This window comes from Anguilla rostrata, chromosome 14 (genome assembly GCF_018555375.3).
Source record: "Anguilla rostrata isolate EN2019 chromosome 14, ASM1855537v3, whole genome shotgun sequence".
Lineage (NCBI taxonomy): Eukaryota > Metazoa > Chordata > Actinopteri > Anguilliformes > Anguillidae > Anguilla > Anguilla rostrata.
In genome coordinates, this window is record NC_057946.1 from 17,916,248 (window position 1) to 17,935,310 (window position 19,063).

Consider the following 19,063-nt stretch of genomic DNA (forward strand, 5'->3'; position numbering starts at 1 on the left):
AAATAAAAAAAAGGGAAAAGATCATGATACACTTTATGGTGGCAATTATTCTAACTACGCTTAAAAAAAACTGTGATTAGATATATTGTGCAGCCCTAAAAAAAACATTGGAAGGATCCACATCAGCGCTCAAAATTTCTCCTTGTTTTTAACAAGACGATAAAATAAAAACACAGAGTTGTAAAACACTGGCTTGTCTGTTAATGAAATGCATGAAGTCCACAGACAGAGACGGAGAACAAACAAAGGCTATTTCACAGCATAGGCACAGAAATACCATATTGTGACCTTTCAAAGTGAGATTAAATCTGTACCCACCTGTCCAATGACAGATCTGAGTGGCCTACTGCAGCTACAGTCATGACTGAGCAGAGATAGTTACAGTCCTGACTGAGCAGAGATAGTTACAGTCCTGACTGAGCAGAGATAGTTACAGTCCTGACTGAGCAGAGATAGTTACAGTCCTGACTGAGCAGAGATAGTTACAGTCCTGACTGAGCAGAGATAGTTACAGTCCTGACTGAGCAGAGATAGTTACAGTCCTGACTGAGCAGAGATAGTTACAGTCCTGACTGAGCAGAGATAGTTACAGTCCTGACTGAGCAGAGAGAGTTACAGTCCTGACTGACAGAATGGTTACAGTCCTGACGAGCAGATAGTAACCTTGCTGAGCAGAGATGATTACAGTCCTACTCGGGCAGGGATGGTTACAGCCTGATGAGCGATGATAGGTTACAGTCAAACTGAGCACAGATAGTTACAGTCCTGACTGAGCAGAGATAGTTACAGTCCTGACTGAGCAGAGATAGTTACAGTCCTGACTGAGCAGAGATAGTTACAGTCCTGACTGAGCAGAGAGAGTTACAGTCCTGACTGTCACAGAATACACTGAGGTTTGAGACGCAATAGTGAAACCCTTGTTTGAAAGAGACACTGAATTAAAAGTCTGGACACAACCCAGCAGCAGGCAGAGGGGACCCCAGCAGTGGAGCAGTGGTATGCAATGGCACGAACGGGCAGGCAGCACTGCAGCAGCGTGCATTCCTCCTGTGATCTGCAGCACGGCGGCCCCTCCTGAGACAGGGCCATCAATCCTGCAGCCGGAGGCTTAGAGAGAGCCAGGAGCAGCTCTGCAGCACTGCAAGCCAAGAGCCACAAACACAGCGCTCTCACACACACTGTTACAGCACTCACACACACACTGTTTCAGCACTCTCACACACACTGTTACAGCACTCACACACACACGGTTTCTCTCACACACTGTTACAGCACTCACACACACACTGTTTCTCACACACACTGTTACAGCACTCACACACACACGGTTTCTCTCACACACTGTTACAGCACTCACACACACACTGTTTCAGCACTCCACAACACTGTACAGCACTCACAACCACGTTTTCTCACACTGTACAGCACCACAACACACGTCTCTCACACACACTGTTACAGCACTCACACACACACGGTTTCTCTCACACACTGTTACAGCACTCACACACACACTGTTTCTCTCACACACTGTTTCAGCACTCTCTCACACACTGTTTCTCTCACACACTGTTTCAGCACTCTCTCACACACTGTTACAGCACTCACACACACTGTTTCTCTCAAACTGTTTCAGCACTCTCTCACACACTGTTACAGCACTCTCTCACACTGTTTCTCTCACACACTGTTACAGCACTCACACACACTGTTTCAGCACTCTCTCACACAGTTTCAGGGCTCTCTCACACACTGTTTCTCTCACACACTGTTTCAGCACTCTCTCACACACTGTTACAGCACTCACACACACACTGTTACAGCACTCACACACACACACTTTCTCTCACACAGTGTTTCAGCACTCTCTCACACACAGTTTCTCTCACACACTGTTACAGCACTCACACACACAGTTTCTCTCACACACTGTTACAGCACTCACACACACACACACAGTTTCTCTCACACACTGTTACAGCACTCACACACACGGTTTCTCTCACACACTGTTACAGCACTCACACACACAGTTTCTCTCACACACGTTACAGCACTCTGTAACACAGCATCTCACTTGCACAATGTCTCACACACGGACTTCCACAGTCACAGCGCTGCAAAGAGTCGTGCTCCTCACTACAGGCCGCATGCTGTGCTTCTGTCCAGCCAGCCTGTCTGAGTGCAGCCAGCGTAGGGGAGGGGCAGGGCCCGCACAGTGCCAGCAGGGGGGCCTTCCCACACACACAACAATGAGCCGAACGGGATGAATGACGAGGGCGTGAGGAGAACTCTGCGCCGCTGAGGATTACGCCTCCTCAGTGTCGATGGTAAACAGCGCGTCAGAGTCGAGAGGTACGCAGCCAGTGCAAAAGCACAAGCCAGGCTTAGCGGCGTTAGCGACAAAGCCCCAGGATGGACTTGTCGTTGTGTTCGTGGGGGGGGGGTTATTTTTACCCCAGAAGCTCCTGGCTGTGTCTCCACCAGTTACACAACTGCATCCTTTTGGAGTGGACGAGGACCCATGTTGAGCCCGATGTCATCATGCTGCTACCACATCAATGGCTTTACCGATTCTCTACAACTAGAACTGCACTTGCAATCAAACTGAACAAACTTTGACATTTACAACTTCACAATTCTAAGCAATAATATGACAATTAATAGCATACTGCTGCACTTAACTTGTAACTGAAAAAACATGACGGTTGCTTTTTTTTTATTAGTAACATTCATAAAAACAGTATTTACAGAATACTATTCTACAAGCCCAGACACAAATGAGTTGTAATACATTGGCTGCTCAACAGGCAAACTGATGCATGAGCACGTTTTGCAAAGTTCAATAAAGACAAATAAACAGATGGTAAGTTATAAAATCTATTTTAGGTGTGGCTGTACAGGGGTCTCGTCTCCAGTAAAGGTAGAGGTGCACATTACTGAACTCACTGGTTTGGCCCCTGATATCATAAACACTCCACTGTCTGCCATGCCCCGGGTTCTCAGTCGCACCTTCCCGCTCTTCACGGTTGAGTTTCCGTGGAAACACTGATGTGTCCTGGCAACTGGCCCCCAGGCTACCACAGCGTAGCTTAAAGACTGCAGGGGGGGGGCGGGCTGGGGGGGCAGAGCGGTTTCTCTCACCCCGACCCCACTGCCACCGGGACCGACTGCTGAGGAGCAGGACCAGGCTGAGGGGCAGCAGTACTGCTCCGGGGGGAGGAGGTGGGGGGGGGGGGTTGTGTTCCTGTGTTCGCTGGGCCTGGCTTGCAGACGTGACCCCTGCTGCTCGGCCTGGCCCCGCCCTGTTCCTGCCCACCGGACAGCCTTTGTTCCAGCCAGGCCGTCTGTCAGCTGCTGGCCAAGGCCACACCCACCAAGGGGTAAATTCATGACACCCTCATACGCTGTACCCCCTTTCTAATTTACAGGGACAGTTCACCAAGAGTGGTAGGTCTTAAATTTGGTTGCTCTCAATAAATAATCCCACCCAACACAAAAACATATTTAAAATGAAACAACAGCCCTTTGAATCCTATTTGCTCATTTAAATAAAAATACAAATGGGAAAATAATATCAAATCTCAAAAATGACAAAATTTCAAAAAAGGATTCTACTGATACTTAATTAAAGCATTAGATTAAGAATGATTAAAAATTAAGGGATTCATCATTAGCTAATCCATTAACTAACCTGTGAGCTCAAATGAAGACTTGTGATACTGGCTTACATTCCAATTTACAGCATAGTGGAGAAAAAGCAACAGCAGCCAGAGTAGCTGTATGCTAAGGAAATTACTTGGCCACTGCCATTTTACTCAGCTTTCTTCTTATAGGCAAGCTAATTTACTATTCAGATTCTTAGGGAAATTTCAGAAATCTTGTGCACAGTGACAGTCTAACACATTTAATAAACAAATGCAAGGCACATTGAATACACTGTATGAACTCCATCGGTCAACCGAACAGGGCACCAACCCCAAAGTAGCATAAACAATAATTACACAATACAATTAGGCTATTCCCTTTGTTACCATTACCAAAAGAAGTGAGCATCAAACAAACTGGACATGCACAACCATCCTGGGTCCATCTAAAATCAGCGAGTTGGGAGCAAGTTCCTAAGAGAACGACAAATGAAAGTAAAACAACAGTACGTTCTGTGGTCCATAAAACAGGGCAGCAATGCAATTCAAACAAAAGGGGTGCATTTGACTACTACAAATATAACCAATTTAATAAGATTTCAAAACAAAACAACAAAACAACCTGAAGGGCTCTTCTGTGTCCAAAATACCATCTCCAAGGCTATGATAAACAGTTTAATAATATGCTAACACCGTACTGGGGTGATTCATGTCCACGTTATGATAAGTGCTGTGTTTGGAGATGGGACACACGTGACACATTGTCATGCTTCAAGCTAGCAGGGCTGCCGCAGTCACAAATTGCAGTTTCATTTCTTTTATTTCTTCTTTTCTTATTTTTCCCCCTCGCTGATCTCTTGTTAAAGCCCTCCATTTTCTTGTTAAGGTGGTCTGCCTTAATATCCCCAACACAGCTGGAAACTAACACTTATCCGCATTTAAACACACTTGCTTGTAAGCTAATGCCAGCGTGCTATCAAGGGCATAATTTCCCCGCGCGAGCGTCAGTCCACGGGAGGAAGCAAGCACTCCCCTCTCCGCTGCTCCGCGTGGCTCAGACAAAGGGCTGAGGAGAAACTCCCGCTGCTGCTGGTCATTGGACCGGCAAAGGGAGCAGCGCACACGCAGATGGGCCGCCCCAGATGGGCCAGATCTGAAGAGCGAGCGTCCATGCTGGCGTACGCGTGGACATCTCAACAAAAGCACGCTGAAGCCTCTAATGCTCTCCTGCACCTCGCCATTTCTTCCCATTTGGAACATTCTCTGCATATCGTCTTCAGCAGATACATAGTTTAAATAGATGAAAAGAAAATGAGGAATTAATTTAGGCTAACGACTAATGACTCATCTTGATGTCAGGAACAACATTTGTCCTTATTTGACATTAAGTACGCAGGCTACAGGGCTTGCAGGTAAAAAAAAACAAAACACAATTACTCCAAACATGTTCCACAACAGCCTCGCATTAAGCACCTAAACAGCTTACCGCAGTCCTGTTTGTGTACAGGGTACAAATCTCCACAATGTGATCTTGACCGGGGGCCTTGGTCTAATCCTGAGACCGACCTGACCTTTCCTTTTCTGGAGGGAAAAACCCCGTCCCACCAACCAGCAAAAGGCAGACTAGCACTGTGTCACAGCTGAGATGACGACTAAAAGTCTACAGCCAGAGACAGGTCACCGGGTTAGCACAGGCTTTGCAAACAACCCCTTGATTAAAATAAAAAAATCTGTCCAACACATTATAGAAGCACCCCAAGGCATTACATTATGAGGATGCACATTGCAAAGTCCTTCACCAATCTTGCACACAATACTGCAATTCAACATAAGGAAATGCTGGCTTTTGTCTGCATTTACGAGCACTTGTGCATTAACAAAGGGCCACCTAGCAGTGCAACTCCAAGACACATATTATTGCTAGTCCTCAAGCAGCGTCGCTGGCCTAGCACTGTTGGGCCCGTCTAACAGATCACACACAGCAAGGAGCTTACTGCAGACACTCTCAATGTCCCTGCCTGCTCTGTGAGGAGGAACTCCCTGGTCGTTTAGCAGACAGCTGAAGGCCACGAGGCCCGCAGCATGCATAGCTTGTTTGGGTAATGGGATTGCTTTGACTCGCCACTTGCCTTCAGCTGATTCTCAGCACTGTGTTTCGGATAAGCTTCGCATCATTAAAGTGGCAGACCCAATGGGAAGGTCTGCCTTAATTTATTACACTCTTTTGTGTTCGGCGTCTCGAAATGCTGCAGCCGTTGGGGGAGGCAAGGGTTGATTTTGTGCGAAGCATTTCCATTCTAGCTGAATGAACACAAATTAACTGCACTTGAAGGTGTCACTAGGGGGTTTAAGAATCCCAACACCTATATTCACACATTTAAGTTTCTCACCGTTGTCATAAAAATAAAAATCCCGATTGAGCAGATTCTAGGCGACGGTGCAAACTAAGATGCACACAGCCCTGACAAGTAACATCACTTCTTTAAGGGTTGTCTTCAGTCATATGAAACAAGCGCCAAACGGTGTGTGAGAAAAGGCTGCCAATGTACAGTACAAGCCTGGGAGATGTGGCAGCCATTTTGTGCCAGCTCGCTACCCATCACTGAAGGTGCAGTGCCAAGACATTAAACAGCTAAATAAACTGTAGGATATGATGATTACAGATTTGGAGAGCCAAGCTGCACATTTTGAACAGGATACAAAGAGCACCATGGGATTTGAAGGGACCACTGCAAGTGAAGGCTTTGAGCCTGCCTGATACCTCAACATAAGGGTTAAGAATGAGAGAGGGGCGCACCCACACGTGAGCAGCACGGGCGATGCAGAATTCCCCTGTGCTTCAAAAGCAGTCAGCATGAAGAGTCCCAGCCAGGCTGCAGCCTAAATACAGTAGAGCTGGATCACTAAAGCCAGTTACCGAGTCGGACAGAAAAATTATGAATGAGTGACGAAGCTCATACAGCCTCCCCCAAAGACGAGGGAAAGCCAGTAATGATAGTGACCTATATACTCATCCAAGAAAAAACAGCCTAGAAATGAGTCTCGACGTACTACCTAACTTCTGACAGAGAGGGAATCCCTCATGTGGCTTGCCTTCAGCCATGAGTACAGCCAGCGCAACTCTGCTGCAGCCTGAAGCCAGGTACGCTGATTATGTAAATGCTTTCTGGGGTTAGCACGTTACGCCACTCCTTACGAGTGCTGGCGCCCCAGCGTGTCTGGCGGCAGGGCTTCATCCCGCGTGACACGCCGGTCTCACGGAGTTACCGCGGAGACAGCGAGGCTCATCCTGAAGCGCAGACCAGTCTGCGTGTGGCTTTGCGGAGGTACAGAGGGGAGGTGCCGCACTTTGAAAGGGCGGCGCTGTAATGAGTCAGTGCGACTATGGGTCCCATGTGGGAGGGCCAGCTGATCCCTGACGCACGTACCGAAAAGGCGCGACAAGACCCAGCGTTCCTGGCCACTCTGAGCCTCTGGAAATTCAGACAGCGCGCGGCGCACCACAGCTCATACAGTAAGAGCTGTCAGAGCCTTCACAGGTTTGACAGCGAGCCGCTCGGCCAATCACACAATTCACAGCACCACGGAAACACACGCCTGCCACTCCACAGAATAGATGGGCCGACGCCACAAACAAGGGTAGGGGAAGACAGTCCAGATCAAGATGGCCTCACAGCAAGGCAGTTCAGAAATAGGCTACACAGTGCTTCGAAGACATGAGTATTCCCCAATTAAATATTGATAAACTGGGTGACTGCTTTTGGTAAAAATAGGTCAACGGTTTCCTTCCCCGTGAACAGACCACGCCCGCCTCCACAATAACAAAGGGTAAGGCGAGAGTGTGTGTTTGATCAGGTTCAGCCTAACTTCGACGCCATATGATCACGTGGACATGAAAAAATAGCGGACGTTTCTCCAATGCCCAAATCTAGAGAGCTACGATAAGATACAGAAGGGCTGCACTTTAACTGTCGCAATTCTCATGGCAGCTGCAACAACAAAGATGCACACGCTATTACAGGAAAAATCATAAACCAGTTTTACAAAACAGGTTAGTGCAGGAGAGGAAATTACAGTGGATATGCAGCTGAGCCTGTCCGCATACTCCTGAATGGAAAACGGGGCCTCAACATAAAACAACAGAATATCAATCACAACTTTACAAACCGCGAGGTGTCAGTTTTTCCAGCTTTGGCTAGGTATTGAGCTGTCCCTTGTGTGCCCCTTTCTGAAAGTACAATCAGAACAAACTGTCCGCCATTCCACAATGTCAGACATACCCAAAAACAGCTCCATCGATGCTTCTTTCTAATCGCGCTTAATCAGGAACTAGTTAGCCTAATTACAGCAGAGGAGGCCATTCTATATGGTAAACCTTCCCAGACCAAAATAGCACATCAGCTGGATTGAGAAGGATATCAGGCATTCACAACTGGTAACTGCTAAAACTATTCTCCCTAGACCAGTCACAAAAGCAAAATACAAGACAGACTGCCTGCCTGCATCCATGGGAATGATGGTACCCGTCACATAAAACATCTGCTACTCAAAACAATGGCATTTTTGTGGTACCCTTCTCCCCTTTTGTATGCAATCAGTATGAGCATGTAACTTTTTTTTTTTTTTTTTTTTTAGTGCCACAGTCAGGAAAAAAATTTGGGCTTTGCTCAAAGGGTTAAAAACACCCTGCTCCTTGTGCTGAACACTCCCCCTTCTCCTTCAAGCACACACGTTCTGCATGAGAGCAAGCCTGACTACAGTGGTGAGCTCGCAGGTACGCGGGCAAACGTAGCACATTTGGCTATGGAGACAATGCTGGTAATGCTAGTAATTCCTGACCCTGGCATCTTGAAGGCATGAAGCACCCTCTACTTGTCCCTGATTTGCCTGTCACTGTGCTGCTGAAGGGGACAGGTGTGTAATCATATCTAGATCAGCTAATCTACAACCACATCAGAGATCAAGGAATTACAGCGCCTTCTGTCTCGGTTCCTGGAGGGTTCAGGGGCTGTTAATATTGCCACTGACATCATTAAGTTAGGGGCTTATACACACACCATCCCGTAACTCCTCAGTCTCTCTGTAGTGCACCCACTGTCCCCACAACCCATTGTCTCTGCGCTAGTATATATACTGCCCTGGCAGCGCTGTGTCTCTTTGCTAGTACACACATTGTCCCCACAGCTCTGTGCCCCTGTGCTAGTACACACATTGTCCCCACAGCCCTGTGTCTCTGTGCTAGTACACACATTGTCCCCACAGCTCTGTGCCTCTGTGCTAGTACACACAGCCCTGTGTCTCTGTGCTAACACACACACTGTCCCCACAGCCCTGTGTCTCTGTGCTAGTACACACACTGTCCCCACAGCCCTGTGTCTCTTTGCTAGTACACACATTGTCCCCACAGCTCTGTGCCTCTGTGCTAGTACACACACTGTCCCCACAGCGCTGTGTCTCTTTGCTAGTACACACTGTGTCCCCACAGCCCTGTGTCTCTGTGCTAGTACACACAGCCCTGTGCCTCTGTGCTAACACACACACTGTCCCCACAGCGCTGTGTCTCTGTGCTAGTATATATACTGCCCTGACAGCCCTGTGCCTCTGTGCTAGTACACACACTGTCCCCACAGCCCTGTGTCTCTGTGCTAGTACACAAACTGTACCTAAAATCATTGACAACAGTCATCTTTAGGACATGCAAAAATACATATTAACAAAAAGAAAAAAAGAACATACAGTACATTGAAAACTGATCATAAATTAACATTACAATGCATTCCTGCCATTGAGGGCAGCCCAGCCCTGTTAGGTGAAGCCAAAATCCAAGAAGCCAAGTAAATGACATTAAGAAGAAAATAAACATTAAAATGAAAATTTCATTGACAACACAATGTAATTTAAGTCTAGGTCTGACAACTGGTTACAGTTGGATGAACACAAAGGAGTATGAGACTGTACCATGCTGGTTTTCTGTGTATACAGGTACTCGAGCCTTCCCTAAATGTGCTGCATATAATCAATACCAAATGCATGCATATAATCAAGACCAGAAGCTACCCATTAATCCAACAGGACAAAGTTCCTGATTGATTCTGGCTTTTCAGTTATGTATCGTCTAACAGAAAATCACAAAATGCCCAAAAAATGTTTCATTAATTTCAGCAATATTATGTTTTTCTATGTTCTACATTTGGGATTGTAATCCCATTGAGCTGGACCAAAGTGCAAGCACCCCACCCCCAAATCTGAGGCCACTAAACCGGTCATGGAGCAAGGATTCCCTCGGATCAAAACAAACACAGGCGCACACACACACACACTCACTCACACACACCTCACACACACACACTCTCACTCTCTCACACACACACACACACACACACACACACACCTCACACACACACACTCTCACTCTCTCACACACACACACACACACAGACACTCACATGCACATACTCACTCACAAAGCCCACTGACGGTAGATGATATTTTTAAACTAATTTGCCAATGGATTACAGCCATGTCTCAGGAAGAGACATGTTATTTCTGCTCACACGATTATAGGAGGGTTCTTCTCCAGAACTTGGCCTGCTGAGCCTCAAGTCTCTCACACATGGGTATACAGGTCCTAGGGCCTCCACCACAAAACACTGACAAACACAGAACTGTGCTGGTTGTAGAGAGACAAAAAAAGACTTCTACAATTACTCAGGACAGTCACCCATAGCAGTCAGAATTACTGCCAGCATCATACAGTTTCTCAAATATGGATTTACTACACACTCTGTTGCAGGATATTCCTGGTGATTACACTGGAACCACAACCTGTCTCTTTATTTTGCAGTCCAACAAAAGTCTTCAAATTAGACTCCACATACAATGAGTGCATCTAGGTGAACTCTCAGAGCATTAAAAATTTGCATCCTATGTATAACTTCTAGTGCCGACTACAGTAACATGGGTTTAAAGAAGAATAAGTTTGGCTTTCCTGCCCCAGCGCTGTCTGGCTCCAGGGTTATCAGCTCTCAGCGGGGCTCAACAACTGCTGACTGTCAGGCTGTGGCATTAGGACACACACTTCCTCTCCCCGAATGCCACAGTATTCTGCTGGCCATGCAAACAGAAAAAATGGCCGTTCACGCAGGCTTAAAAATCTGATTTGAAGCGTGCCACTTCACAATGACCGCCAGCAAACTCTCTTGCTTGCCCTGCATGAGATACATATTTTACAATAAACACCTGCCCTGCTCTAGCTCCCCACTGCAGCAAGGGTTCATCAAGTTACCTATCAGCACGATACACAAGCCAATAAGCACCCCAACACAATAAAACAATGGGAAACTAAAACTAATTAGAAAAAGAATCAGTTTTAGGGAACCACTGAATATTTAAAGCAAGTCCAAAGACCGCAAAGATATGACAGAGGTGGATGACTGACCGATGGCCCTGGGTTCCCAATCTTCCCCGAAACTGTACGGATACACTGACACTCCGACCCCATACCTCTGAACCAGCAGCTCTCTGCAAACTAAGCAGTGACCAGCAGGGCTATTTTGTATTTTGGGCGTTACTCTGCCAGTGCATTTAAGCTCATTAAATTGCATGCCATTATTTTCCCTCAGGGACATTCCCTTTTACACAGGATTTGTAAGGCACTGTGAACTAGTTATTTTACAGTAAAATCCATTTCGTGTTCGCTTACCAAGTTTCACCACAATAAACTTTTATAGTTCTATCCCAAGTGCTACTGTCTGCATGTACATGTGCTCCGTCCTATTTTTACATTAATCAAACGCCAGAGAAGTAATGACATATCTGATGTCTTCACAGCTACGAGAAGGGCGTAGCTGATAAATAACACCGGTATTTGTACAGTGATCGACAAGAGGTTCTCTCGCTGTCTCACTGACGTCAAAATTCAATTACAGTATTTTCCCCGCCCCTCATTCAGTGCGCAATCGTCAGTAAAATAACCAGTAGGACTCAGCAACAGCTGGGACAATACACACAGCGGTCTTACTAGTAGCATGTGAATTGCAAAGTGCATCTCACTTACCTATACCGTATGCTTTGGCAAACAGCCACCGAAGATTTGCATCAATTTTTGCCCTGGCTGAGTCATAGAGCTCCAAAGGTACAACCTCCAGTGCCCCTTCGCCTCCGGAATCCATCCTCCTTCGGGTGCTGTCCCCGCCAGCACACACGTCCACGTCCATCCTAGGTGACAGTGTCAAGATTTAGCTACAAACTCGCCTGATTATTCGCCAAGTTAGCGAGATTGTAAGCCACATATAGCTGGCGTTAGTTGTTTAAACCCATTCCATAAATAAGCCAGAAATATGAGCTTTGTAGAAACACTAATAACTGACAGCTCTGATATGGTACATCGTCTCCGTTAACGATAACTATCTAGCTCGTCTATAGTTAAATTATCTAAAACATTAGCATTTTGACATAGCCAAGTTAGTCGTTGCATTGAGAATGCTAGCTGTATTATGAAGTCGAGTTGGAGGAAAACGATTAGCTAACAAACACATCCAGCGAACCTTATATCATTCTCAAAAATGAAAGGGAAATGCGGTGAGTGAAACTTATAAATGCAAAATGTGCTGAAGAAATAACAAAACAATGAGAATGTTATTCGCGTTTGCTAGCAAGGAACGCCCATCATACATGGAGCTTGATGCCATGGAAGCAATTCGTTTAACACGTTGTTTTCATGACATCATGGCAATGTGCCATTTAGTTGGTTAGCTACCAACGGAGTTAGCTGCTGACATCTAAATATTATCTTTGGATAATTACGGGGTGCTAATTGTGGCTAATATAGTCACAAGAACGCACGCTGAATGGCTAGCTATTCTGGTAAATATGTGTGCTCTAATAATATTAACTACCTAGCAAGCAAGCTCATTCTACTGTCTGTAGGTAGCTAGTCCAAGGTAAAGCGTTAGCTAGCTTGCTCATACATGGCTTTAGCTGGCCAGTTACATCGATAGCTCACACAAAGCCAAAGCCAAATCATTAACGTTACATGTGAACAAAATGTAGGTACATACCACCTAGTCGGCTAAATGTCAGCACGATCTGATACAGGACGCTTAGATTTGATAATAGGTATTCCAGGTAACGTTATGTAGCTACCGTTAGCTAGCTAGCTACCTAGCTAACTCGCATGACATTCACAATAACAGCTAGTCTAACTAATGCTACAATGCGGTCAAGCTAGAATTACTAATATTGCTAGGCAAGTTACCAAATTGCTAAACAGCGACGTAGCAAGATGGCTTGTGGCAAATCAAGTTAACCTAACGGCAGCTAAGGTAACGTTACTAGCTTGCTACGATGAATGAATTGAGCTGACGATTTCTGAATAAATTGGGCGAATCACAGAATCGCACGATAAGGGCAGTGTGAAACAATACCTTCAAAACCGCAAGGGATCCACAATCCAGCTTTGAAAAATATCGCAAACCTCCAAAGAAAAATAAATTAAACAGTCTCGATTTCACCGTGAAATATCAGCAGCGAAATCTAACGTTAATAGCTGGCTGTAAGGTCTCCTCCCCAGCAACACAATCCGATCCACTGCGGCCTATCGCTACATGACAACCGCAAAGGGAGAGTGAACCAGAGAAAATCCCACAAGAAAAAACATTCAAAATAATATATTAATGAGGCTCTTTTCCGCGTAGTATTTTTTTCAGCAGATTTCCGTATTTTCTTAGTCCATTGATTGGCATACATGTATATTATCCTTCTAAGAAGGATACCACCGATTTCTTTACGGGATAGAACGCTCGTCTCTATGGGGATGTCTGGCTGAACGTTCACATTCAGTCGGTTACGTGAACGTGCAACACGCCTGCGTCAAGCTAGCAGTGCAATGCAATCAAACTAGAGGGAAATTAGAATTTTCTATTAAGACACATTAAGAATCAATACGTTTTTAGATTTGTATGAAATTTTGCTTGCATAATTATTTTGCTTGTCTAATCCGTTTGCTTATGTTTTAATATTTTAAATAAAATGATAAATCACTGTGCTCATCATTAGGCTACAAAATATAAGTATAGATTTTCTTCATTGACAAATCATTTTTAAATTCATGCCACTCTATCCCCAGCTTGCGTTTACTGAAGGGGTGTGGTCACATCCAGCGTGCTGTCAGTCAGCCAAAGGTAACAATGTTGTACTGGTAAATTGAGTGGATGTGGGCCTTAAGTGTTTTGTGTCAGTATACTTCTAAAGGATGCCCAGATGACCCGGTCTTACTCCTCATGTTTTTGCAACAGTTCACGCGATCAGCTCCAACCAGCAACTTGTATGTTGATTCACTGTATAATCTTTCACTAGATGGGAAATCCCCATCTGAATGTGTGTGGGGCTCAACGATGCCAGATAGCCCTTAGTGAGTCCTAAATGAGCCCTACTGTAAGTGACAGTGAGGCGGAGGTGTGGATAAAGGATGCAAAACTACAGCTGCAAGCTTTGTTCATTTTTCTGACTTACTGACATACCTATGATTGTGATGTAAAACATGATTTATGTCTCTGGTACCACAGTGCAATGAGAAAGCAACTGAGCATATGCCTAAAAACAGATCTAGGAACAAAAGGAAAGTGAAAACTGCATCAGCTCCAAACTCACTATGTGCGCCAACAGGCATTATAGGGTTGCGTTATAAAGATATTTGCTACCCACAAGGAAGATCTGCTATGAATAATGAAGACAACACGAATATTTCATTGCTAAAGAGCGAGATACTTGTGTGATCATTTTTACTTGACAGGTAATTAGCAAAATATTCCAGCATTATTAAATATTTTAATATTTAGCTAGTATATGTTCATATCATGTGTGGTTTGCAATTTTTGCATTATCCATTCATAAAGCTGGATATTCAAAGCTATATAGTTAGGCTTCTTTCTCAATGTAGTGGCCATAAATACTCATAGAATGCATGCATCTAAGGTGCCAAATATTATGTTTCTCCCAAAAACTGCTTAATGAAATGTTGTTTCAACCTGAAAAGTCAACCTTATCAAGTCTAAATATCACATTAAAAATTTGGAGGACTGTAACAACATAAGGGTGCTGTACGTTTCAGAAATGCTAGGATGTCACCACTAATTGTATTGGATGTATAATTGTTTTTTCTGTAATCAAACCAAATTATATTTTCTTAACAATGCCCCACATAAAATTAAAACCTGAAACCTTCTGGTCACTAGCACCATTTCATACATACTGCAAGTCAGTAAAACTACAACTATCTAAAGACAAGTACAGGTATGTGTTTTCACCAGCATGGTCTTCTTTTTGAAGGGAAGAGCTCATACTGTAACTGAGTATATGGATGTGTCAGATGCGGGCTTTTATCAAAATTGAAAAATCAATCAGTAACTTTCCATTGTCCCTTTTTGCAGAAGGCCAGTGTGTTGATTGTCCAGTGATACTGTAGTTAAACTCTTTTGTGTCTCCTGACCTGTGACTGAAGATAGGAAAAGAGACAGTATTATTCTCAAATTGTTTGCAGTCTTAATCCATAATTCAGACATGCCTTCTGAGCAGTATTTGACAGCATATAAAACTCCAGCATGTGAATACAGCATATTTGTTGGGTGCCAGTGTGTTTATTCAGCCAGTTCTATAATGAGTTTCGATTGAGAGGTACACAGAGGGGCTAATGGAGGTACCACAAAAGTAATTGGAGACAAGTGGGGTGGTGGAGGATGGTTGGTATTAAATGTTATCTCAGCCTGAGCCTGGGATTTGTTCTACATCTGTGTGGAGCTGCCTTCTCTTTCACCCCAGCTCATTCATAAATTAATATTCATGGTTTTCTCTGTTGTTGTATGAAATCATTGTCCATTTATTATGTAATGATGATTTAATGTTTAGCCCCTCTTGTTCCTGAGTCAGGACATACTAGCAAAAATAGCCCTTCGCTAAGTGCAGTCTTTCAGGATTCAGGTGTCAGGTGAGGAGTAGTGGTGCACATGGGATCATTTTGTCTTATTTGATGAGACCAGCATCGCCTACTCCCAGCTGGTCACCAATGGAGCTCTTGGCCACATGCCAATATTCTGTTATTCGCATTGTGGTTGATGGTTGGGTCATATGGCAGTCTCAAGCAATTATGTAGAACATCTGCATTTCTGGCCGGCAATTTAATCAAAAGGGAAATGTGATTTAAAAAAGTAGAAAGTAAGAAAATGTTGCATGGATAAGTTCGTTATTGTTGAATGTTCCACCACCATTCTCACCTGATCTATCCACAAAAATGTTGCTACTGAAAAGCTGTATGGAACTAAGGTATTCCATCGAGACAGAATACATCATGTAAGATGGCAAATGATGGTATTGAAGCCCTTTTGGTATTATTCTGTTCTGGATTAGACTACAAAGACATGGCAAATTTATTCAAGCAGGCAGCATGCACACACATATATGCACATACTGTACACTCATATGCATGCACGCACATACACATACACAGTATCACTTCACAGGGGACCAATATTTCCTCATTCTAAACTTTAAGAGGGTTATCTCCTCTCTGGTGTGAAATGTCTCCTTTTCATTCAAGAAAAAAACAGACTGCATGCAGTGAAATTACATGGAGATGGTTTTTTCATGTTGCACCATTGTTACTGTCATTGTGATGATGTCAATGAGGGATATTTGGGGCCAAGTGAAACATTTCAGGAGTAATATTTCTAGGAGTAATATACTGGATTTTAGAAAATGTCCTGAATCTAAAAATGCCTGTAAGTTCATGAGATAACAATAGATTTCCTAAAAATCAACGGTGTATTTTTAACTCAAGTACAACCACTGATTTTTAATTGATTGAAATGGACAACAGCTTAAATTCAACCCTGGGTCCCCTAGTGTATGCTGGTCCCTGAAAACATTTTAAAGTTCCTGCCATATTTTTTTTCTTTGTAACTTTTATTTCTCAAAAAAGTACATAATTAAAATCAATAAACAGTTGTTGTTGGAACCAAATACCACCATATTTTCAAAACCTCTGTTCTACCTACATAAGCCGATCACGAGTTAATGGTTTGTGAAGGTCATTGCGCCACCTGGCGAATAAAACCAAACATTAAACTGCAGATTCGAAAATGAATAAATAAATTGCCAAAATTAAATTTCCATTAAGTGAACCGTTGTTATGCACAAAATAGCTAATATAACCAGCACGTTAACATGTGCGCAGGTGCGCGCACACATGGAAACAGCTACTGCATACGAACTCTCTATTTTGATGCATCCTAAATGAAAATGCAGTGAACACAATTATCTAAATGCTGGATATAAAACGTTGTGTCCGTTCATTTTATCAGGAAAAACACAGGATATAAACACTAGAAATAATGAAAGAGACATTATGATTTGTAGCCTATGGAGCGAGAATTAAAGTAGGTGACGGTAATGCATAGTTTATGTTAATCTCTATTTTTATTTACCGGTAAATCCTGCAGTGTTTAAGGTTGCTGTGGGGGAAGGTGACGTCGCCGAACAGTCTACTCGGCGACGTCTCTACCATGCTAGTTAAGTGTTGCATATTAATATGAGAGCTGACACCGTAGATCGCACCCAGTTCCAATTCCTGTCGGCGTCTATCCAACCAAAGCATTTGTCCAGTAGAGTGAAAATAACAGGGATAACGGATTAATGCGAAACTGCCCCTTTCCGAAGATCTGAAAGTTTAGATGAAAATAATACAAACAGAATTTCAAGCTGTTGCCTATAAATAATGGTAGGTCTATGAATGAGCTTCTAGCGAGCGTAACAAAATCTAGCCGATACACTGATTTCTTCACAATATAAACTGGAGCACAAAAAACGAGACAAGTGCCACTTTGAAGTATTTATTTGTAACGGGTTTGTAACAACGCATTGTAGCTTTTATGGTTACAGTGCTTATGGGGGCGTATTTAAGTGAAGTGCGCCTTTTTTTTTTACATTGTGTTATTCCTAAAATCCTGAAACACTGTCTATTCCATTGCTTAATACGTTAATATAACACATAATAGTTATACTTCAAATAATGATCATTTAACAATTTTGAATACTCCCCAAACTCGAAGTAGAGAACAATAAACACTTTGGCTTGATCCTTTCCCACATGTTCTTGATCATCACCTTCATCGCCCTTCTCACCACAAATAGTAAGTGAATTATAAAATGGTATCTATTGTAGCTGTTATCAAAGGCTCATATTTATGCCTGACCTTTATGAAGGAGGGGGAAAACATTGTTAGATGTGGACTCTTCCAGGATGACAATGCCCCCATCCACAGGGCACAAGGGGTCACTGAATGGTTTGATGAGTATGAAAATCATGTGAATCATATGCTATGGCAGTTGCAGTTACCAGATCTGAACCCTGTTGAACATCTATGGGAGATTTTAGACTGACGTGTTAGACAGAGCTCTCAACCACCATCATCAATACACCAAATGAGGGAATATCTTTTGGAAGAATGGTGTTCCATCCATCCAGTAGAGTTCCAGAGATTGTAGGATCTATGCCAAGGCACATTGAAGCTGTTCTGGCACCTCACATGGCCCAACACCTTACCAAGACACTTTATGTTGGTTTTTCCTTTAATTTGTAACAGTAACTACAAACAGTAGTTACTGTGCAACTGACCAATTGATTGATTGACAGTGACAGGCACTGTAAGTAACATGCACATGCATGCATTCACAGGGGTCATGCACCTATAATGCACTTTTCTGAAGAAAAACTGCAGATTTAAAGCTATTAGAAGTCAGTGGTTATGCCACTTCAGTATTTTCTCTTTAGTTTCTCATTAATCAGTGATAAATGCCTCCCCCACATGTTCAATTTCAGTGATGAATTACAAAACTATTTTTTTAAGCTCATGTAAATTCATGACCTTGTAGTCACCTGATTACATCTATTTGAAACAGTTCTGTACAAAGAATTCAACTGTACATCCAAAATCACAAAATAGTATTTGCCCCCTTCCCGATTTCCTGTTATTGCACATGTGCCACACTGAATGGTTTCAGGTATTTAGACAAAATTATTGGACATAATCCCTTTTGGGCAAAGGGAACCTGAGTAAACACAACACACAATAAATAACTTTTTTTTTCTTCATTTATTTCATGAAAAAAGTTATCAAACACCCATATCACCCATGTGAAAAAGTATTTTCCCCCATAGTTACTCAATCAACAAAATAAACAAATGTAATTGATAATTAGATTCAGTTGATTGAACACAGCCAGGCTTGATTACAACCAGCCCTGATGAATCTAAACCGCACACATATTGAATCTTTCCATCGAAGTGAAGTAGTCACCACAAAGTTTCAACAAGCACACAATGCCACAATCAAAGGAAATTCCATAAGAGCTGAGAAAAAAAA

The 19,063-nt window shown here is 43.4% G+C and overlaps 1 protein-coding gene across 6 annotated transcripts in view; it reads right to left on the minus strand.

The window, feature by feature from the left end:
- LOC135240224 (calmodulin-regulated spectrin-associated protein 1-B-like) overlaps nucleotides 1-13,499 on the minus strand; it is a 38,832-nt gene extending 25,333 nt beyond the window's left edge. For 5 of the 6 annotated variants that reach the window (XM_064309634.1, XM_064309633.1, XM_064309631.1 and 2 more), the window contains exons 1-2: nucleotides 13,073-13,498; nucleotides 11,704-11,864 (exon numbers count right to left, since the gene is read on the minus strand). In XM_064309634.1, coding sequence (XP_064165704.1) covers nucleotides 11,704-11,863 — 160 coding nt within the window. In that variant the 5' untranslated portion in view covers nucleotide 11,864; nucleotides 13,073-13,498. Of the gene's footprint in view, nucleotides 1-11,703; nucleotides 11,865-13,072 lie in introns of all 6 variants that reach the window. The other variant, XM_064309636.1, reaches the window with a different exon arrangement.
- Nucleotides 13,500-19,063: the final 5,564 nt, after the last annotated feature.